Here is a 23966-nt window from a genome sequence, read left to right as displayed (position 1 = left end):
CAAACTATAAAACCAATCCTTAAAAATGATGCTTGAGTGCTGCAGCAATAAATTCTTTGGGTCAGAATTTAGCATTACTAAGGCCAACTTTCTAACTCCAGTCTCTGAAAAGCAATTTCTTCTACAGGGAAAATGCCTGAGTCTCTTCATTCAAAATTGAATTGGTATAAATTTTTCAAATAAAATGTACTTGAAAGTTAAATGTCCAAGAATGAGCTTGTTTTCAATGTTTGTCATCAGCTAAAGTAAACAGAGGAAATTGTCCATATTCATGAAGGGAGTGTTTGATGATCTTAAAAGTATATAATGGATCACCACAGATTTTCAACTCATCCAATATAAGAATCTCAGAGTAAAGATTATTGTGTGTATACGCAGATGCTTCCTGGAAATAACATCATGCTGGGAAATAATTCTGAGCTAAAGTGGTCTGTGCTATACTTTTAGGGCCAAGTAAGTATCTTAGAAATAAAGGTCCTGTGCAATGAGGGAGATAAAGTGAAAGAATGCAGATAGGGTCTGAACTTAATTATCAAATGTATGGAAATAAATTTTGCATGTGGGAAAAACTCAAAGCTTGACAATAGTTCAGCAGAAATATTCTCATAGACATTCCTTTGTGCAAGACTTGATACTGGGATGGCCTATAAATTATTATGTCCATGAAGTATCTATATAGTGTGATAGGAACTGAATGTGGGGAGAGAGGGGAAAGGAGAGTGTCTTTGGAACAAAGCATCATGCTCCATCACTTAATACAGACATAGAGTACTGCAAGAGACTAACAAATGTTTACTGAATTGACTGTGTGCAATTAAAACATTAGCGGAAATTGTGTCCTGGCCAATGGTCTCTAGTAGGGTGGACAGTTTAACCCTACAGTTAAGACTAGGTTTTCTCCTTTTATATTCCCCAGAGTCTAACATTGGGCTAGATACACATCAGTTGATCAGTAAAAATATTTGTGCCAAAATATTTTCTATTTTGTCAGAATTGTATTTATCTAATTCTTTTTTTTTCTCATTGAAAAGATGGAAGATTTAATATGAAAAGAAGTATTTTCCCCACACCAGAAATAATTATGATATAAATAAAAAAGACACACCAATATATTCGTTTCCAAAGGGCAATGCCCCCTGAAAGAAATAAGCAAAGTGCTTACTGATATCTTCTGCAAAGATGATGCTAGTGAGGCGGGTTGGCTGTGATAGGCGGGCCTGTACGACTGCTTTTTGAGAGCATTGACGTTCGTCCAGATCCACAGGTTCAATACTGGCTACTTCTGGTCTGGTAGATGACCTGGAAACAAATGGCTTTAAGTTATCAAGAAGGTTCTCACTTGTAACAGTACCCAGAGAGATTCCTATACCAGCAACCATCCATAACAAGCAAGAAGCTCTCCTAAAACCAGTCTCACTTATAAAGTTTCAATCATTAGATCACTATATGCAACTATCTTCTGTGTTATTAATCTGACACATTAGCAGGATACAAATCAATCAGTCAGCAAGTACTGATTAAACACCTATTGATTGGGATTAAAGTGAGAAGAATGAAATAATCCCTTCTCTCCAGAATTTTCCTTGTAACAAAGAAAGATTAGGACAATGGAGAAAGAAGGTACAGTGAGCACCCTTTCATTTTTTGCTGATTGGATTTATACCATTGGTACACTCTGAAAAGTTCATAGAATGTCAAATTGGAAGGTCTAGGGCCCCACCTTGGGCGCCAACATGTAATGTTTTGGCTAGCTTTCTGGAGGACCTCGGGATCACCCCGAGTCCTTGTCTTAGTGCAGAAGTGATAAAGGCAGGACAGCCGCCATGAGGCTGGCCAAAGATGGAAAAAAGACCTCATTTTATGATTTTATTCATCCAGAAGAGAAAAGGCAGTACTTTTTAACCTGGAAACCAAAAACTCATAGATATTTTGGTAATTGCATTTATAATGTTATGTATTTAATTTTGTGCATTTTAAAACATTCTGAAAAGGAATACAAGGGCTTTATCATATTGCCAAAGAGGGCCATGAGAACAACAACAACAACAAAGTATAGGAATCCTTATTTAAGGAGTTAGTTGCCTCTGTGAAAAAAACAAAGGACAATGAGAGTAGCAGTGGAAATGAGATTATGTACCTCAGTGATATCTAATGTGCTACAGATTGAGATATCAGCTTGGAGGCCTCATTAGCTCACTGGGATTGTCTTCACTTATGAGATATATGTTTCTGGTCATGTGATCATTAATGCCTTTTGCTCAACTGAAAATTAGGTTGGGAATTTTGCAAATCTGTAGAGGAAAAAAAATCAAATCCAGTAAATTAGTGTTGTAAATATTCACATTTCAAAGAGATTTTTCTTTTTAAGAGATTCCTTTGAACAATGACCTCATTTACTGTATGTATGTATGTTCTTTTTTTTAAATGCTGATTTGATTTTCTAAAAAAAAAAAAAAAAAAAAAAAAAAAAAAAAGCTATTTATATGTAATATGATGCATGATGCAATAAAAAGAATTTTGGCTTAGAAATTGAAAAAGCTCAATGTCTTGTATATAGGTATTTAATAGACATGTATTCAGTGTGATTGTTGAACTGAATTTTAGATAGGTACTATTTAGCATTGTGTATTAATAGGTACGCATATCTTGAAATAATTATATGACTTTTGTCTTTATTGATTTGGTTAATTATGGTCATAGTTTTATGAGAAGCTTTTCCTTTCTACTAATGCCTAAAATTGCACTAATACTTTGGGGGCACTCTGTATAATGATAAAAAATGAGTCTGCCCTTATGAAGTTTGCAATCTAATATTCATTAAACCCCTAAAAGATTTTTGCAAATAGAAAGATGGAATTTTAATTTAAACTCTGTTCCATCTCAAAGACATCATCAAAAATGGGGAATCATAGTAACTTCTTATTATACAACATACTCACAGTAACCAAAAAGACACCAATATTAGGCCCAGCACTTTGAGTTTCAGAAGATAAAAGAAACTGCTCTTACCAAGGGGAACTAGTGATCAATTTAGTGGATCCCATTAAGAATCAAAGAGATGCTTAACTTCTTCCAAACTATGGATTTGTATTACCAAACTTGGCATATGTGGAAAGGATATAAAATAAACCTGACTAGCTCTTATTGTCTCTATACCAATTTGCATACACACATTGAACACCCATCTTCACTTGAAGTACAAAATCTCAAGAAGGCATATACATCATCTTCTGAGCTGTGAAGAATACCTATTGTTATATCAGAACAAAAGAATGTACTTTTCATAAGATGGAAATGGACTCATTTCTCAATTACTGCTACATTCTGGTTTTATTTAAATGAGCTTTAATAAAATTGAATTCACCTGCCAATAAACCAATAACTAGAATCCTGCTAAATGTTTGGTTTGGGTTTTGTTTTGAGTTTGGGATGGGAGGATAGGGAAGGCATTGAGAAGACAATAATACAAAAAGTGAAGTACTTTACAAATCTTTTTTTCCTTTTTAAAAACATACTTTGGGGCAGCTTAGGTGGTGCAGTGGATAGAGCACCAACCCTGAATTCAGGAGGACCCGAGTTCAAACCTGGTCTCAGACACTTATCACTTCCTAGCTGTGTGACCCTGGGCAAGTCACTTAACCCCAGCCTCAAAAAAATAAAATAAAATAAAATAAAACATTTTAAAAAAAAAACATACTTTTACTTGTTTTGCTAAATATTTCTCAATTGCATGGATATTAATCATTTTTTAAATTGAGTTCTAATTTTTCCTCCTTCATCTCTGGGAAGGCAAGCAATTTAATATCAATCAAACATGCAAAATCATGCAAAATATATTTCCATGTTAGCTCTGTTGTAAAAAAAATAAATAAATAAAAATAAAAAAAAAACCAGACAAAATATAAAACAAGAAAATAAAGTTTTTAAAATAGTGCCACTCTAAATTCAGAGATCTTCAGTTCTTTGGAGGTGATAGCATTCTTTTTCATTACAAGTCCTCTGAAATTATTTTAGATTATTGTCTTAATCAGAGTAATTAAGTCTTTCACAGTTGGTCATCCTTATTGCTGTTACAGTATGTAATATTCATGTAGTTCTGCTCACTTAACGTTGCATATTCATACAAAACTTCCTAGGTTTTTCTGAAATGATCCTGCCCATCATTTTGCTACAAAATTTTATTTTATGTGAGTATTCATCCCCTTTACACTCATAGTTATAATTACTGTGTATTCTCATCTATCCTATTTTCTTTTGTTTCTTCTCTCTTTTTATCCTGTTCTTCTAAAGTCTGTTTTGTTTGTGACCAGTGCCTCCTTTTATCTGGCTCCCTTTTTTCTCCTTGAGTACTTATAAAGCAGTGTTTATGTTTAGAATGGTTTGGAAAATTGCTGTTTTAATCACTAGAATAAATATAGCTGGGTAGAGTTGACACTGCAAAGGTCAGTGGTCAAAGGTACTCTGTTGGGCCTAGGACAGACTAGTAATAGTAACTGCCAGGAGGGCATGTTACACCTCCTATTTCCCTTTAGGATTCTATTATGAATTGAGCAAGTATGTATGAGTATACATAGATACATATACACATATTTTTTTTCTCTTTAAACCAATTGGGATTTGAGTAAGTTCAAATATTGCCCACTAACCCCCCATTTTTCCTTCCACTGTGAAAGCTTTTCTTTAAACATCTCTTTTATGACAGATACTTTCCAGCATTCTTTCTCTCCCCTTCCTGCTTCTCCCAAATCATTCCTGTTTCCTATTCATATTTTTTTATATTATCATCATCTCAATGTAATCAACTTACTTTCACACCTTCTTTCTTTGTATAATCTTTCTAAACTGCCCTAAAGATTACAGTTCTTAGAAATTATATGTATTAAATTCCTATGCAAAAGGTAAATAATTTAATCTTATTGAGCCCTTTATGATTTCTCTTTTATGTTTACCTTTTTAGGCCTCCCTTGAATTCTTGTATTTGAAAATAAAATTGTCTTCTATTTCATTAAACATTCTTTGACGTTTGTTTGTGGCTATTCTGACTCCACTGTCTTCTTCTGAGTTTCTGTTTTGGTCTTCTCTATTGTCATAGTAGACTTTTATGGTCAAGTTCTTTTTTGTTGTTTGCTCATTTTCCCTAGCTCATTTCCACTACTCTATTTCTTGATTTGGAATTTTATGTTAAAGTTGGGCTCTATTCCCAACATTTGGGGGTTTTGTGTTTTGTTTTGTTTTGTGGGGGATGAGAAGCAAACTGTGTTAAGCTTCAGGTTTTTTCAAGTATCTGGAAATTTTTGGAGTTTCCGAAATGGTGTGATCTGGGAAGAGGTGTGATTACTGCTCTCCTGGTCTGTATTCTGGTCCTTTCCTTATCCAGGAAAGCTCCCTGATCCCTTGGGATGGCAATGGATATTACTCCTCAGTTATGCTGCTCCCTTGAAAACAGAAATTATTCTATTCCTCAGACTCCTTAACCCCTAGGGATCAAAAAGCAATACTGCCCCTTAGGGCTACTGCTCCCTCTTGACCTCTCTACCCTAGAACTATGATCTAGAAGTGCCATAGGCAATGCAGTCGCCAAACAACATCAGATCCCATTTCTACTACTAGCACAGAGTCTCCTATAATTACTTTCTGATGAATGGTCCCTTTACAGTCTCTGGCACGAAAGCTCCTGAAGCTGCTGCTGCTTTTGTCACCATCTCCTGGTCCTGCCACATCGACTCTGGACCAGCCTCTATTCTCGCTTCACAAATCTCTCCTAAGTTGTCTTGGGCTGGAAGAATGTCTCAGTCTGACCTTCTGTTAGCTCTGCCCCTCCAGAATTTGATTGGAAGTGTTATTTCAAAGTAGTTTGGAGGGGAATATTGGGAAAACGCACCGAGAGCTTTCATTATTCTGCTATCTTAGCTCCAATGCTTTGCAAATTTTGCATGTAAATGCTTGTTATTATTATTTTATTGATATAAGTAACACTGGGTGAGAAAAGTCCTTCTTCCAATACAGAGCAATCATTGTTCTGCCACTTGCCTAAGTGACTTTTCTGGGATTATACAAGCAATATGTAGGGTGGACCTCATGTCTTTGGGCAGTTTTAAGATATAAAAGCTTAAAATTGCTCTAAAACTTTGGAAACACCTTGTAGTCTGAGAAATTATTTAAATGTTGTTTAACTCTCCATCCACTACCCAAGGTTGCCTCTCAAGTTAAATGAAATGAAGTTATTATCCAGGCAAATGGTTTTCAAAGTGTAGTCTTAAGGATCCTCTAAGGGGTCCCCAAAATCTTTTCACGGAGGTCAGTAAGGTCAAAATTATTTTCACAATACTAAGATGTTTTAGTGGGGCAGCTAAGTGGTATAATGGATAGAGTGCCAAGTGTAAGGTCAGGAAGATGAGTCTTCCTGAATTCTAATTTTACTTCAGACACTTCCTAGCTGGGCAAGCGACTTAGCACTGCTTTCCTCAGTTTCCTAATCTGTAAAATGAGCTGGAGAAGGAAAACAGTGATCCACTCTAGTGACTCTGCCAAGAAAATCCCAAATGGGTCACAAAATCAGATGCAACTGAAAATGATTAGACCACAAGATGTTTAATTTCTAAGCATGTAAACATATAAGAATATAACTCATATAAACAAAAACTCTTTAAGGTTATCAAAAATTGTTAAGAGTACAGAGGGGCCCAGAAACCAAAAAAGTTTGAGAACCTTTCATCTAGACACTTATATATTGCAAGAGATTTAGTGCCATGTTGGATTTGCATAGCTCACTTCAGCTATGTAACAAGCAGAAGACAAATTGAGTTCTCTAAATTCATATAAAACATTAATTCTCTAAGCTCTTAAGAAGAAAACTTGTAAAGATTACTTGGTGTTAAAATCTATGGTGTGAAACACACCAAAATAGATGTGCCTGAGAACGTTCAAGACTGCAGCCAAACATTTCAAAAGAAGGTGGGGGCACCCAAAAGCTGCAAGCAAATCCCTCTGATCACGCAGACAGACAAACAAGGGTGAACCCACCCAGAGCTGTTGATGGGAAGTTTAAAAATTGATCAAACATCTATATTTGAAAACTCACTGAAAACAAATTATGCTCAGCCAACATCTGAAAGTTACACGCCATCAGAGGGAAAACATTCAAGCAGAAGGTTTTTATTCCCCCTTAAGAAAACATTTCAAAGACGAAAGAAAGAAAATGTTGAGATTAAAAAAAAAAAAAAAAAAAAAAGGACAGGCACATGTCCTTGAAGGAGATGTTACCTGCTTGCTTCCTTTAATAATTATCCAAAAATTTGTTTATTCAGTTGATGGATACATTAAGGACAAAGGTGGGATTAGCCTGTACTCTCATTGATATGGGATACTTCTAGAATTGGAACTTCCTCAACTAATACAGATTAGCAACTCATATGTAACTTATTATTTTTAGAGACTTGACATAACAAGATTGCTCATGGTTGTACATTAACATGAGTGTACATGCAAATATGACCCTGTGTTATTTGCATATCTGTATGAATAGCTACAGCTAAATGTAAACATGCACATGCCATTGTTATATCTGAATAGACATGTGTGTGAATATATATGCACATAAACATCCCTGCATACATACATGCATACTCCTGGGAAACTGTACTATTCAGGACTATATAAGGTAGTATTTATATACTCCACAACCAGATAATCACTTATATTTAATTTTAAAGCACTATATAAATGTAAGCTAATCTTTAGAATATAATAAATGATTTTTAAAATGTAGATTGTCCTTCCTGATTACAGTTTCCATGGTCAAATATTAAAATTGATTACCATATCTAAACATAAAGAAGCATGTGCAGGTTAGGGGACATCCAGAAGGAAACTTGATGGCAAATGCCTATGATTAACCATGTTGTGGCAGCTCCTCTGTATATTTAGAAAGAGGGTGTGTACAAAAGTCATAGCATCATAATTTTAAAGTTGGAGAGGAAGGAAGGGAGGGAGGGAGGAAAGGACGGAGGAAGGGAGGGAGGGGGGGAGGGAGGGAGGAAGGGGAGGGAGGGGAGGGAGGGAGGGAGGGAGGGAGGGAGGGAGGGGGGGAGGGAGGGAGGGAGGGAGGGAGGGGGGGGGAGGGAGGGAGGGGGGGAGGGAGGGAGGAAGGGAAGGAAAGTTTAAATGACCTGCCCAGGATTACAGAGATTGTCCTTCATTCTTGAAGAGGACCAGGACATCAGGGAGGTGATACTTAACATACAATTCACTTGCCTGTCATAGTAAGGGAGAGCTGGGCAAGATCACTGGTCTTACATTCCCCTCCAGAGCCATATGCATCCAATGGTCAGAAATAGATCAGGACGACTGGAGATGGCCCTGGATAAAATGGGAGACCTTGGCTTTCTTAATCTAAGGTCGTCAATAGATTTTACTTTGACTGAAGCCATACCAAATTTATTGATTAATGAGGCAAAGTATGGTTTCTTTCACCTTGTCCAAAAAAACAAAACACCTAACTTAATAAATAAATCGTGATTCTGGGAAGGGAAGACCAGGGTTTCTGGCCAAAACAGAACTTACTGCTATTTGCAACCACTCTAAGTCAATCAGGACCCAAACAATGGATAGAAAGTTTCTGGACAAGATTCAAACTCCAATTTGTTTTAACTCCCGGTCTACTTCTGTATCCACCCTACTACTAAAGGAGAACCTACATTAATGGGGTCAGCCAATCAGTGAACATTTAGTAAATGTCTAACACTGTGTCAGGCACTGGACCGCTAAGATCCAATGATGTTCTGAATTATAATTAGGGGGCATTGGTGGTAGCCTTTGGTGTGGAAGTTAAACTTTGATATGCTAACACTCTCACCATCACTTGAAGAGCTCTGTGGGATTTTACAAAGCTGAACATGCCATGATTCTGTAATGTTTACTTGTATTATAAATATTGGATTAAAAATAAGATATACGCTTGCTATAAGATGGTTCAGTCTCAGTCTACGAATGTAGAATTTTTTGGACATTCAGAGTCCTACTCCAATATGTATATATCCATAACATTATGGGCTGTAGACTACAGTCTAGTAGAGGAACAAAAGTCCTTGGCTAGAAACAAGCTGTCTGGGTTGTAACCCTGCCTCAGCTACTAGGATAAATCATTCCCTACATGACCACTTGCAGATCACTACCTCCATGAATCTCAGTTACTCATAAGTTAAAAAAAAAATCCTTAACCTGATTATTTCAGAAGGCTCCTGAGAATCAAATGAAGAAATGAATGTTGAAGCCCCCTGAGAATCATTTTTAAAAAATGATTCAAACATACATTTGTCAACAGGCAACCACAGCATTATGAAACTTATGTGAAAACCAGTTTTATTCCAAGAGAAATGAGCATGCATGCGGAACCCAAAGAGTTCACAGCCCTTATTGAAGATTGCATATTTATGACAGTAAGACAAAAAGAACAGGGGAAAACAGGAAGAGGCATGGCATAAGAGGAGAAAGGGGGAGCAAGGCAATGGCCAAAGCCATTTTCTTTCCCCTTAGGAACCAACTGATTGTGAAGATAGGAGGGTCCACTTATTTGCAAAGGACCCCAGCTCCACAAGCATTTTTTCAAGTTGGCACAAATTGGCATGCCTGTCTTGCCTTACCAAGGACACACAGGGAACCTAGCTTGGGGTGCATTCAACGAATTATGCCAGATGGTGGGAGCTTCATCCTTGACACATGTAGAGTCTCCTATATGCTCTGGACCCAGTTTTCTAAAAGATATGACAACTTAAAAAGACAAGTGCAAAGGACCCCTTTACAAAGTGTTGTTGCTATAAAATCAAGTTTTACTTTCCAATTACTCATAGTTGGTTTAGAGAAAATCCCCCAATTCTTATTCAGTGATTTACCAGCCTTCTATGTGCCAAAGCCATCAGTTGTATAGTTAATCATATCAGTTCTAGTCTAGAAAATTGGTATTCTCAGGGACCAATAGGAGAATCACTTCCCAGTAAAGGGGCTGGTTGTTAATTCTTCCCAGATACAGTGGTTAATCTTATTGAACTGGGTACACAGTCAGAAAGAAAGCAAAAGAGATAAGAAAGTAAGTTACAAATAATCAGCCAAAACCTAATTTATAGTAAGTATTGATGCTTTCATTGGACAAATTTGATTTTTAAAAAATACAGCAATGGAGAGGCAGGAGTAGTTAAGGATTAAAGGTAAAGAGATTAAATACAACATATTTTACAACTGGAAACGAGATTTTTTAAGGCCTAATTTTCAACATTTCCAAAAGAAGTGGGAAACTATTTCCTTATTTCTTCTTTCCCTACTTTATAAACTGCATATCTCCCAAACAGCTTCCACTAAAATGATGGAGTGTAGAACCTTGGTTCAAACCCCAACCTACTATCTTCTGCCTGTGTGACCTCTGGTAATTCATTTAATCTCTATGCCCTAAATTTGCCATCTGTAAAAAATGAGGATTGGGCCAGAACAAGAAGGACCTCTTAGCATTTCTATGTGTCACAGACACCTTTCATAGCCTATGAAATTCAATGATCGCTTCCCACAACAATGTTTTTAAATGCACGAAATAAAATGGGATTGATTACACAGGAAGCCAACTCTCATTTTTTTAATACAAATTTAACAGATTGTAGATTAAGGAAGCCTTAAAATTAATCTCTAAGGTCATTCTAAATCTGCAATGCAAAAGACCTGAATAACAGTCTTAAATCACTAAATTTTGCTAATTAACAAGCAATGCTTAGGAACTACTACTATTAAGCATAATTAGATGACTCTGAGAGTTTAATTTTAATTACTTATTGGAAATACATATGAATATCCTATCCTATCACAAAACATTTAAGGAAGCTGATCTCACTATATTCTTCATGATATTAGGTACTTGCTGAAAGGTAAAGCTGTTGATTTTCAGAGACTCTTTTAGATTGTGGATTAACAGGATTAATAGGGCAGAAGTTTGCCAATTTTTCCTAACTCATTGAAAATAATAAAAGGAAATACAGCTAAGAGATGTGTCCTGCCCTAATGTAAGCTATTGCTACTGGTAGGAAAGCTCCAGTCACACCAGTGTTTCCAGAAGTATGGAAGTCAGTCAATAAGAAATATAACTTTGAGCTTCCTATGTGATAGACAGTGTCAAGCACAGGAATACAAAAAAAATGCGAAAATAGGCCTTGCCCTTATATTCTACTGGGGGAGGCAATATGTAAATAACAAGAGACATGCAAAATCTGTATAGGTAGAGGAAATTCAGTTTAAGAGAAGAAACCATTAGTAGTTGGGGGACCACAAAAAGCTTCCTGAAGGTGGGATTCAATCTCACACTTCAAGAAAAATAGAAAAACTAAGAGGTAGCAGAGAAGAATGAGTGTTCCAAGAAGGGGGGGCAGAAGGACACAAGCATATTGGTAAGAGATGGAGTGGTGCAAAGGAATTGCAAATAAACTGGTATTATTAGAATATAGAGAATATTTTAAGAATTCTAGCAAGGTCAATAGGAACCAGTTACAAAGAATGTGTGTATGGTGGGAAGTTTCTGAATGTGGGTCTAATCTTTTGAAGACAGAGAATATGTCAGTTTTTGGTAGAGAAGTCATGCCAACTGAGAAATTAATATTTGAATCTAGAAAACAATTGGGAACCACTGCAACTCACTGAGTAAGACATATGCTTCAGGGGGAAAAAAAATGGCTTGACAACTGAGTGAAAGATGAAGACAAGCAAACAGGACTAAATATTTAAAAAATCCAAAAGTTCCATGTGGAGAATTCATCAGGCAGATAGGAGGAGAAGCGGGAGATAGCACTGTCACAAAAACTCAAAAAGCAAAGACTATTCAGGATGAGGACAATTAGGTGGCACAGTGAATAGAGCACCAGACCTGGAGTCAGAAACATCTGAGTGCAAATCTGGTCTCATACACTTAGTATCTGTGTGATCCTGGGCAAATTATTTAACCCTATGTTTGCCTCATTTTCCTCATCTGTAAAATGAGCTGGAGAAGGAAATGCAAACCCCTCCAGTACCTTTGCCAAGAAAACCACAAATTGTTCACAAAAAGTTGGACATAACTGATAATGACTAAACAATAACATGATGGTGATCAGTGTTGTTAAATGCTGCAGAAAGTTCAAGAAGGAGACTTGAGAGAAGACAAATTTGATTTGATAATTGAGATCATTAGTAACTTTAGAATCAACTGTTTCAGTTGAATGACAAGATCAGAGGATTAAGAAGAGAGAGAGGAAATAGAGACAATCTGCTAAAAAAAAAAAAAAAAAAAAAAAAAAAAGAAGAGAGTCATACCCATGGGTTTGCCTTTGTGAGGAAAAATACTAGCTCTTCATGTAGATTAGGAATGAAGCAAGGGAAAATGGCTGAGTGAGATGAGATGAGGAGAATTTCCAAGTAGAGAGTCTCAATTTTGTCAATGAAGTTTCAAAGATCTTTATTAGGGAGACTAGAGTTTATGATTAGACCCGAGACACTTTTCCAGAGAAGGAAGATGTTAAATATAGAGTATAGAGTAGAAGTTCTTAGGAATTCCTAGAAAGATTTCATGGGCTCCACAAACTTGGATGGGGAAAAATTACATATTTATTTTCACTAATCTCTAAATGCATGTTAACATTTCCTTTAAAAATTTAATATTATTCTGAGGTAGATAGGCTTTACCAAACTTCCAGAGATGTCTATGACACAAAAAAATTAAGCATTCCTGCTAGAGAAGAAGATTATGATGGGAGAGGAAAGGTTGCTACTCAGAATCTAGAAACATTTAGTTTCTTTCTCTCTCTCTCTCCCTCTTCTTTCCTATCTCCTGCTCCCTCTCTTCCTACTTCTATCACTTCCCTTCTCTCTCTCTCTCTCTCTCTCTCTCCCCTCTCTGTGGGTGGGGAGGGAAGTTTCTGAGTGTGGGTTTAATCTTTTGAAGACAGGGAATATGTCACTTTTTGGTAGAGAAGTCATATATTTGTGTCAAATAAGTCATAATTTTTGTTTGGATTTTTTGTTTTGATTTGTTGTTATTGTAATAAAGGAAGATTCTATATACAGAATATAGAGATATGTTTTAGGAAGAGGATATATAGAAAATATCAATGCTTCAAGGATACATGAGTTCCATTTGGGAAGTCTCTCTGCCAGTGCAGATTACAAATCTGTGTATGTAAGTAAATGTAGATGTATGTATGTTTTTACTTATACATATATACGGGTTTATATAATTCTATACATATAAATGCACAGAATCTTTATTATATATGTATGTATTAAATTTTCAGTGTGAGCATTTACACTTAAGAAATTGGCAAACTACAAATAAGAGCTTGATATATTGTTTTGTTGGTTGTCTAGACTTAAGAAAATGAAAGAGAAAATGTTAATAATGGAAATTAATCTTCTGCTTTATGTGCTATATAAATGGTAGCTAAATTTTGTTGGGACTCACTAGCTGTGTGGCCAAGATTCTATTGAAATCATTCTCTCTAACTGCATCTTTGGGCAGGTGACAAAAGGACCAGAGAAAACTCTTCAGAAGAAAGAATGTATCATTGACTATTAACAACAGTGCATATATGTAGCCAGCTGCTTAGAGGCCATCTACCCTGGAGACTGGAGCATCCAGGAAAGCCTTATGTGGGTTTGCCTAGTGTCTTGAGGCTCGTCCATTTTCCTTGCCTGTATTCACAGAAGCTCTTCCAGGTTTCCTCCCCTTTGGATGGCTCTGCCAACTAACTCAGTGTGTGGCTTACCTATGGATATTTCCTTTCCCTAGACCTCAAAATTTCCCCATCTATAAAGAGAGGGAGTTTGGAAGAGATGAACTCCAAGATTCCTGACATCTTTTAACAGTGAAAAAAAAAAAAAAAAAAAAAAAACCTCCTCCACCCACTTTTCCCTAGCACAAAAAGGAATGTGTGGGAAATGAATGGATGTCCATCAACTGGAGAATGGTTGAGTAAATTATGGTATATGAAGGTTATGGAATATTATTGTTCTGCAAGAAATGACCAACAGGAGGAATACAGAGAGGCTTGGAGAGACATCAACTGATGCTGAGTGAAATGAACAGAACTAGGGGATCATTATACACTTCAACAATGATACTGTATGAGGATGTATTCTTTTTTTTTTTTTTTTTTTTAGAATTTTTTTTCCCACAATATATATGCATGAGTAATTTTTTTTATAATATTATCCCTTGTATTCATTTTTCCAAATTATGTCCCCCTCCCTCCACTCCCTCCCCCCGATGACAGGCAATCCCATACATTTTACATGTGTTACAATATAACCTAGATACAATATATGTGTGTAAATACCATTTTCTTGTTGCACATTAAGTATTAGATTCCGAAGGTATAAATAACCTGGGTAGATAGACTGTAGTGCTAACAATTTACATTCACTTCCCAGTGTTCCTTCTCTGGGTATAGTTATTTCTGTCCATCATTGATCAACTGGAAGTGAGTTGGATCTTCTTTATGTTGAAGATTTCCACTTCCATCAGAATACATCCTCATACAGTATTGTTGTTGAAGTGTATAATGATCTTCTGGTTCTGCTCGTTTCACTCAGCATCAGTTGATGTAAGTCTCTCCAAGCCTCTCTGTATTTATCCTGCTGGTCATTTCTTACCGAGCAATAATATTATGAGGATGTATTCTGATAGAAGTGGATATCTTCAACATAGAGAAGAGCTAATCCAATTCCAATTGATCAATGATAAGCAGAATCAGCTACATCCAGAAAAGGAACACTGGGAAATGAGTGTAAACTGTGAGCTTTTTTTGTTTTTCTTCCCAGATTATTTTTACCTTCCAAATACAATTCTTCCTTTGCAACAACAACAACAAAATTCGGTTCTGCACATATATATTGTACCTAAAATATACTATAAGATATTTAATATGTATGGGAATGCCCGCCATCTAGGGGAGGAGGTGGAGGGAAGGAGGGGAAAGATTTAGAACAGAAGGGAGTACAAGGGATAATGTAAAAAAAAATTACCTATGATATGTACTGTCAAAAAAAATGTTATAATTATAAAATTTAAAAAAAAAAAGCAATATGATATAGTAGCAAGAACTCTGTTTTTGCCTTTCTTTATATTCCCAGTGCCTGGAACATAGAAGGCACTTAATAAATGTTTGTTGACTTGGCTTAACTTGATTGGCCTTGAAGACAGAAGATTTGGGATGAAATCCCAACAGAGATATTTGCTATCCATATGGCCTTGAGTAAACCCCTTCAGCTCTTAAAGCCTCTGTCTCTTACTCCATAAAAGGAAGGTAATGATATTTATACTATCATCCTCATAGGGCCACTGGGAGAAAACATAGCCATTAAAGCATTTAATTGTTGTCACTATTATCATCATTATAAATATATAAAAGCAGGACAAGAAGAGTAAAGAGGGAATCAGGAGACTTGGATTGCACTGATGACTCAGTGTATGACTTCTGACATCTTAAGTCTGTTTGTTTCTCCCAATAGTCAAACAAGTGTTTATGTGTATATACATCTGTGTCTATATGTGTGTACTTGTATATACATATATATATATATATGTGTATACATACATACACACACACATATACATAATTATATACACATCCAGAGGCTTGTCTACCTCCACCTCAGAGGGATATGGAGGGGAATTCAGCTTTGAGGAGCTTTGAGCTCCTCAGAGGAGAGAATAGTACTAAATACAAGCCTCAGGAAAAATGATTATTTATGGCTGGCCCGACATAAAACATTCCCAGGCTTGACTTAACCTGGCTACCCAGCTCTCCCAGAGAAACAAGTTTAGACAAACTCCCAGATAAATGTTGTTCCTATAACTTTTCCAATAGGCTAATAAGAATTTCATAGAATCCAAGTGTTGAAAAGGACCTTAGGGGCCACCAAGTCCATCCTATGTTTCCCCCCAAAAAAATTCCCTCTTATAACTTACCTGACAAGTGATCAACCCGCATCTACCTTGAGGTACTTAATGCCAGAGAACCCACTATCTCCAGTGCAGCTCCATTCTATTTGGCGATGGTTTCTTTGTTAGGAAGCTTTCCCCAACATTGAGCCTGAACTGTCTCCTTTACAACTTCTACTCACAGGTCCCAGTTCAGCGCTTTGGGGCCAAACAGCCCCACATGACAGGCTTTCCAATAGCTTAGCAGAGCTCTCCTAATTTCTGTCCCCTCCATCCTCCTCTGCTTTCTTCTCTTCAAGCTAAACATCCCTGGTTTTCTCCTATACCCTCATGATATTGCCTCAGTGCCCTTTACCATTTGTTCTCAGTTACTCCTCAGTGTACCATTCCTTTCCTAAACTGTGGTGCACAGAACCGAACAAAGTATAGGAGGGATGGTCTGACTAAAGCAAAGGACAGAAGGAGCATCACCTCTTTATTCTTCTTGGAAAGTGTGATTCTCCCAAATTCACAGGAGTGTTGTTGGTTTTTGTTTTAGCTCTTGCATCACCTTGTTGACTCACACTGAACTTACACACTTGGCTTTTGTGGGTATGTATATTCATTCTCCAGTATGACAATTGAATAACCTAAGATTCCTCTCATTCAGGGTGTGGCCACTATATATGTTATAGCTCCTTAAAGCCACAGGTGAGAGTTGGGTGCCAGGTAAATAGCAAAGGTAGATGAGCAGCCTGGAAAAGGGCTCAACTGCTGAACACTCCATATACTAATTAGGCTTTTCACCTAATTTCATTCCAGATCACCACCTACCTTTTTAGACTCTGGGTTCTACTGAAGAAATGTGCAACAATTAATCCAAGGCAAGAAGCTGAAACTGCCTGCAGTACCTTCTTCCAGACTTTGTGTGCACCAGGAATCTCTGGTTCCCCAGCCCTTTTCTTGGAGTATATCCAGGAACAGCAGAGGTCAAGGAGTTTAGTTATTTTGAAAAAATTCCCTCTAATTCCCCCAGTCAGGAAGCAGCTGGAACAACAAGTGGTTCTGTGTGTGTGTGTGTTTATTTAAATGAAGCGGTCCTCTCATCCACTCTTCCCAAGAATCCCATCTGTAGCCACTGTCCTACTGCATTTAGAAGTTTCTAAAAAGAGTGCTGTTTGCTTCACTCATAGGCTCCTATTTCCTACTTAGCATCAAAAACTCTGAGTAAAGTTCTGGAAGCCTTTTCTGAAAAATAAAAGATTGAACTAGATGACTCCAAGATCCCAACCAGTTTCAGTTAGATCCATGATCCTATGATCCTCTAGGATTGTAAGGAGTCAGGATGTAATGTATCAAAGTCACAGAACAACTATCAGAACAGTTTGGCTGGAGCCCAGAATGTAAGAAGAAAAGAAATCGAAAAATCAGAGCAGCCTCAGTGACATTCCTGAAGTATGACTCCTGTCATTCCCCTGCTCAAAAACCTCCTGGGGCTCTCTATCACCTCTAGGGGAAAATGTTGGGCATTTAAATAACTTTAAAATTCTTCTTTTTAATAGAAAAAAATAGGAAAAATTCTATTTTTAAAAATAGAAGCCTTCACAATCAATAAAGATTTGCTAAACACCTACTATACTCAAGGCACTGTGTCTCCAGCCTGCCCTTCTAGACTTATAGTATATTATTACTCCCTTTCACACTAGAAGTGATAGAACAGTAGTACTTGAAGATTTGCACAAAGTCACACTGGAAGTGACATGAGGAAGAGTTCTTCCTGTACCTTTTATACAAGGGTCCACCTTCCAGCTCCATACCTTTGCACAGGTATTTTCTTGTGCCTGCAATATATATGTCCCCCCTCACTTAAACTTTAGAATCACCAGCTTCCAATTCACTTCTGTTCAAGTACTTCCTGCATGAAACCCCCAGCTTCCAATTCACTTCTGTTCAAGTACTTCCTGTATGAAACCTTTTCTGATACCCCAAGCTGTTAGTGCCCCCTAAAATTACAATGCACTTACACTGTATACATGCACATTTATATGCATATGTATATATAGATAGATGTACATAGGAATATACATAGATAGTAATAGCTATCATTTAAGGCTAGTAAAGCACTTTACAAATATTACCTCATTTGACCTTCATAACAACTTAGAGAATTAGGTTCAATTATTATTGAAATCCCCATTTTATGATGAGAAAACTGAAAAAAGTTAAATAACTTGTCTAGCTTCCCACAGTTAAGAAATATTTGAGGCTGAATTTGAACTCAAATCTTTCTGAGGCCCTGCATTATATTTTTCTGGTTCATTTCATTGTGTAATATCCTCTACTAAAGCTACTCCCCGACGGTCAGATCCCTGGAACAGCACTGATGCTTTCTCCATTCAGAATTTTAAAGGTGGGGCAGCTAGGTGGCACAGTGGATAGAGCAAGAGCCCTGAAGTCTGGTAGGCCTGAGTTCAAATCTGATCGCAGACACTTAACACAGCTATCAAGCTGTGTGACCCTGGGCAAGTCACTTGGCCCAATTGCCTCAGCAAAAAACAAACAAACAAAAACCCAGAATTTTACAGGTAAATCTTTAAGGGCTAGAATTGTCCTTACTCATAAACTCCCAAACAGTATGCTCTGTATTATCAGTTGGACAGTTAGCTTTCAGAAAAAAATTTTAACTCAGAAATATAGTAACCATTGTAAAAAAAAAAAATCCCCCCAAAGGGGTACACTCTCATAATCATATATAGAGTCCATGGGGAATGTGAACTCAAGCTTAGAGGAACACATATGGCCAAGAAGTAAAGCTGTAGTTCAGATATTACCCTTGAAAATTAAGGGCAAATAGCAATATGACAACTAGTTCTTTACTCTATAAAGCTATCAAAGGAAAAAGAAAAAAACTCACTTTTATAAAAATATCTATAGAATTTTTTTTGCTGTTTTTTTTAGCAAAGAATCAATCTGAAATGAGTTGAACAATTATGCTATATGAGTGAAATGGGATATCATAACACTGTAAGAAGTGATGAAAGGAACAGTTTCAGAAAAGCTGAGATTTATGTAATTCAGAATGAAACGAACAGAATCAAGAGAATAGTTCATACAGTAACAGCATTTTACCTAAAAACAACTATTAACTATTCCACTTAAGAAACATGATTGCACTCAAGAAACATGAAGCACTAACTTACTCACAATTGCAGAGGAATAAATGAAGCATGCTGCCCAACATCTGACAGAGAGGGGATGAATCCAAGGTAGAGAACGCGACATACATTTTTGGACACAGCAAATATATACATAATAGTTCCAATCACACATTTATGTATATCTGAATAATACCGTCTCAGATCCTTTCCTACTCCAAAATAGTATCCTTAAATCACCCTTATAGTTACTTCCCCGTCTAGCATATAACCTATACTGTCTTTATTTTCTAATTGTCAGAAATAAGAAATTTTCTCAAGGAAAAGGAATAATGTTCTATTCTTTTTGTTTTCTTCCCCCCTCCCCCCCCAGGCCGGGGTTAAGTGACTTGCCCAGGGTCACACAGCTAGGAAGTGTTAAGTGTCGGAGACCAGATTTGAACTCTGGACCTCCTCAATTTAAGGCTGGTGCTCTATCCACTGCGCCACCTAGCTGCCCCTGTTCTATTCTTTTTCAATGGTCCCACAGCATCCCACATAACATTGGAAATGTCACAGGTAATCAGCAAAACTTAATTGAAACGTTAAGATCTCCATTTCAATGAAAATTTAAGCAAACACTGGATAAGTACACTGAGATTCATCCAATAAATTTCCCCAAGTCAGTGCTTCCAGTGTACTCTCTTGTACAGTCAGGTTGTTTCTGGTCTAAATTTCTATGAACTTTTCAAAAAGAGAGTGGTTTGCTCTTAAAGGATTTAAATATCACTTGCTCTCTTTAACAGAAGCATTTTACACATCAAAATGAAGTTTGTGGAGCTTATATAGTGATGGCATTATTTATTCTCCAATTCTCAAGGCTAATTTATTTTTTTCTTTTAAATGCTTTTTGATTGGCTAACAGTCCCCAAAGAGGGCAGTTTTGAGAACAGAAGTGGCCACATGGGTACTATCTGCTAATTGTTCATTTGGGGATTTCAATTTTCACAAATCCACCTTTGTGTAAGTAGTTCTGATCTACCTGAAGGCTTGCAGTTCTGTAGCTTGGAGGTAGAACCATTGTCAAGGTTTTACCATGGACCTCTATGGCAATCAAGTAGCCTCAAACTACATTACACTACAATTATTACAGAAATTGGGGAGGGGGGATGGAATTTCAAGCCCTTAGCTTCCGTTGTGGGGGTGGAGCAGGGATTAGGTCAAAAGCCATAGGAAATGAAAGGAGAAGTGAGAATTACACATGAACTCTGTGTGTGTGTGTGTGTGTGTGTGTGTGTGTGTGTGTGTGTGTGTGTGTGTGTTTTGGGGGGGTGATAAATAAAAGTTAGCTTCAGTTGGGAGTAGCAACCTGTTACAGGTTTTCTACTTATAAATTATCAGAACTGCAGGGAACATTAGAGGTCTGCCAGGGCAAACAGCTCATTTTTTATTAGAGGAGGAAGAATTGATATGATACATCAGAAATAGTTTTGAACCAATAAACTGAAGACTTAGATGAGTTGTCCAAATTCTGGGCATGTATGAGTTGTGTGTAAATCTAATTTAATACATCCGAACTAGAGTGTCCTTAGCTCTAACATGTGGATAATAATGCTGGACCTGCCACTTTGACAGAGTTATTATGTATTTTGAGGACCACTGAGATGATGAAATGATGTGTAATCATAAAATGCTCCATGAATGTGAATACAATTCTGCTCTTCCTTTAAAATGCAACTGAAGCACCATATTTAATACAAAATCTTTTCTGGTCACCTCAATTGCTGGTGCCTTCCTTCTCTAACTTCCTCATATTTAAACTAGTTACTATTTATGTTCTATTTATTCTTTATTATCTTATTGCTGCACATGCTATCTTCCTCAACAGAATTTAAACGTCTTGATATACTGTTTTCTGTTGCTGTTGTTTGTTATTGTTATTTTCGTCTTTGTGTACTGAGAGTCTAGCACATAGTAGTTACATATACATGATTGTTAATTGACTGGTTGAGATTACCATCTCCTGCTAGGCAGGAGATAGAACTCTTTAAAAGAGATCATCAGTTTATCCTCTGAAACTCTGAAGAGGAGAGCAAAAGATTTCAAATATAGGATATGAGAGACTTATCTTGAAGAGCCTGAATGAAAAATCATGGTAGAGAACCTGCTTACATGAAGCAAAAAAAAAAAAAAAAAAAAAGAAAAAAAAAAGAAAAAACAAAGATGGGGGACAAGGTGGTTCAGGACAAATTGAAAGTACCAAGGAAATCATCCTGTCTCACCCCACCACCATCCTTCCCCTGACCACATCTATAAAATAATCTGTTCCACCTACATCCTGCACTAGGCCTCTTGCAAACCATATAGACAAGGGAGGGCACACTCTAGTTTCATGCTACACACCCAAAATCTGTACCTGTACTGTAGTTAATATGACTGAGTTACTGGGGTTGAAATTTGTGAAACACATATACATAGTTAACCCTTCAAAGCCTCAAAAGCATAAAGTATTAGACCTGAAAGAGATCTTAGAGGTCATTTAGTCTGATCTCTTCATCTCATAAATGAAGAAACTTTATACAGAGGGAAGTGACTGAATGGCAGAGCTAGGATCATATATATATACACACACACACAAAACATACACATATATAAACATGCACATATGGTATATACATGTCTGTATACATGTTACAAACACACACTTCCTTCTCCCTCTCCTTTCTTTCTCTCTGTCTTTGTTTCTCTATCTCTGTCTTTGTCCATTCATTCCTTCCCTTTCCCCCAGAATGCAGTGGGCCATTAGGGATGGTGGAGAGAGGTAATAGCTATAGCCCAGGCAGTGACAGCTGTCTTATCTTCCTTATATAAGGAGATAACTTCTCTCAGGGCTACCAACACTCTGAAGTTGGTGCTCTCCCTCCCCCTCTCTTTCTTTTTCTCTCTCTCCTCCTCCTCCCCTCCCTACTCTCAAATCTCTTTGTGTTTATTCTTTCCTGATTTTAGGAGAATGAGTATTAGAGATGTATAGAACCTGTTTAAACCTTGTGGGCGTTGACAGAGCTGAAGAACAATCCCATCAGCAAGTGGAGTCAGTTGCAGCATTAGCCTAGTCTAATAAGCAGCCAGCCCTGAGAAGTGAACTGCTTGATAATAGCCCAGAAGCCAAGATACCATTGAGCAAGAAAAGGAGCAATTTTTACAATGATTATGCCATATCCAAAAGTAGATTTGGTAGAAAAACTCCTCAAAAAGAGGAAAAGGCTCCTAAGGGGAGGAAATATTCTTGGGGGGTGGGGAGAGAGTGTTTTATTGCAATCACTTTTGATTTTAGCCCACTCCAATTAGGGACTGAATAGGTACTGTGCAAGTGTACACACACTTGGTTGGGGGAAAGGAGGTCCTTGGGCCTTCTATTCTAGTTCTCTCTTCTTAGTAAAGGCTACTCTGTGTTAATTAGTCGATTGTGGGGAAAACACACTGGATGAGGGTTTAAAAACAAAAGTACCAAATTCCAGCTCCCCAAACTTCTCAGGATTAACTCTAGAATCTTGAGAGAAGAAGTAGCTAACTACACCCCAAGGGTTCAACCTGCGAGTACAAGTGAGGTTGGGAGAATCAGTTCTAGAAGCTATGCTATTTATATCCCCAAAACTTAGCACAATGCCTAAGTGCAAATTTTTCATAAGTAAGTGCTTACTAAATATTTTTAACTGATTTTTTAAAAGAAGACAGATCTAATGACACTAAAGAGCTGGATTATAGTCTTGGCTCTGAAAGCAACTTTCTTTGTGGTCTTGAATAACTTATGTTCCCTCATAGGGTCTAGCATCCTTGTCTGTAAAATAAAGGTATTAGACTAGATGATCTTTAAGGTTTCTCCTAAGCCTATGAATAATTACAAGTAGGGAACAACAACAACAACAGAAAAAAATGATAGCTCATGGTTTATGTAATACATTATGGACTTTCCCTATAACAACTTGTGAGGGAGATAGTGTAAATACCCATCCTTATTTTGCAGATGAAGCACCAGGACTTAGAGATTAGATAACTAGTTCATAATCATAAACAGCAGAGAATTCACTTGTCGTCCAGGACTTCTAACTCTTGTCATTCATCCTAATTCATATCATCCTAATAATTATAAACTGACTAATTATATGTTTAACATAATCACTGACACACAGGAGGTGCTTACTAAATGCTTATTCTTCCACCACTACCATATGCCAAATCTTACTTCCATGTATTTGCATTAGTTGTTCCCTAGGACTAGAATGAATCCTCTCCTCATAGCAGTGGTTCAGAATCCTCCTTCTTCAAAACTAAATTCAGAAGCTTTTCCTTATTCCAAATGATAGCATTTTCTCCTTCTTCAGATTATTCCAAAGGTTTTAGTGTTTTCTACCTCCTCAGATGATCATGCATTTATTTATATTTCCTCTGGGTATTTGCCCAGTATAATATTCCTTCCTTGAGGGCAAGGGCTGTTTCCTTTAGAGCATTTATTTTTTGGTTGGTTGGTTGGTTGGTTTTTGTTTGTTTTTATTTTTTTGCTTTTCTTCCCCACTGCATGGTGCTATGCACAAAGTAGGTATGAAATAAATGTTTACTGATTCTAAATGTATGTTTGCTGTATGTTACACACACAAGCACATATCAAAATATGATTTAATTCAGAGATTTCTACCAACTCTTAAGGTAGAAAGGAATCTCCTCCAAGCTTCAATAACTGAAAATAAATAGCTTCATGCTGTGCTGCTCAAAAATCTCAAGAGAAGCAATTTTACAGAACTGAAGAGATAAATAACTATGCTAAGAACAGTATCACTAAAATTAAAGAAAACATTTGAATGCATGACTAATAACGTCTCTCTGCAAAGTCAAATTGGGGGAATCACAAT

The 23966-nt window shown here is 36.9% G+C and overlaps 1 protein-coding gene across 3 annotated transcripts in view; it reads right to left on the bottom strand.

Annotated features, from left to right (window-relative positions):
- NUP210 (nucleoporin 210) overlaps positions 1-23966 on the bottom strand; it is a 151600-nt gene that overhangs the window by 123464 nt on the left and 4170 nt on the right. For 2 of the 3 annotated variants that reach the window (XM_074283676.1, XM_074283675.1), the window contains exon 2: positions 1163-1299. In XM_074283676.1, coding sequence (XP_074139777.1) covers positions 1163-1299 — 137 coding nt within the window. Of the gene's footprint in view, positions 1-1162; positions 1300-2137; positions 2257-23966 lie in introns of those variants that run through there. The other variant, XM_074283677.1, reaches the window with a different exon arrangement.

The sequence above is a fragment of the Sminthopsis crassicaudata genome, chromosome 1 (genome assembly GCF_048593235.1).
Source record: "Sminthopsis crassicaudata isolate SCR6 chromosome 1, ASM4859323v1, whole genome shotgun sequence".
NCBI classification, from domain to species: Eukaryota; Metazoa; Chordata; class Mammalia; order Dasyuromorphia; family Dasyuridae; genus Sminthopsis; species Sminthopsis crassicaudata.
The sequence above is the reverse complement of the archived record's forward strand: the minus strand, read 5'-3'. Positions and strand labels throughout refer to the sequence as shown.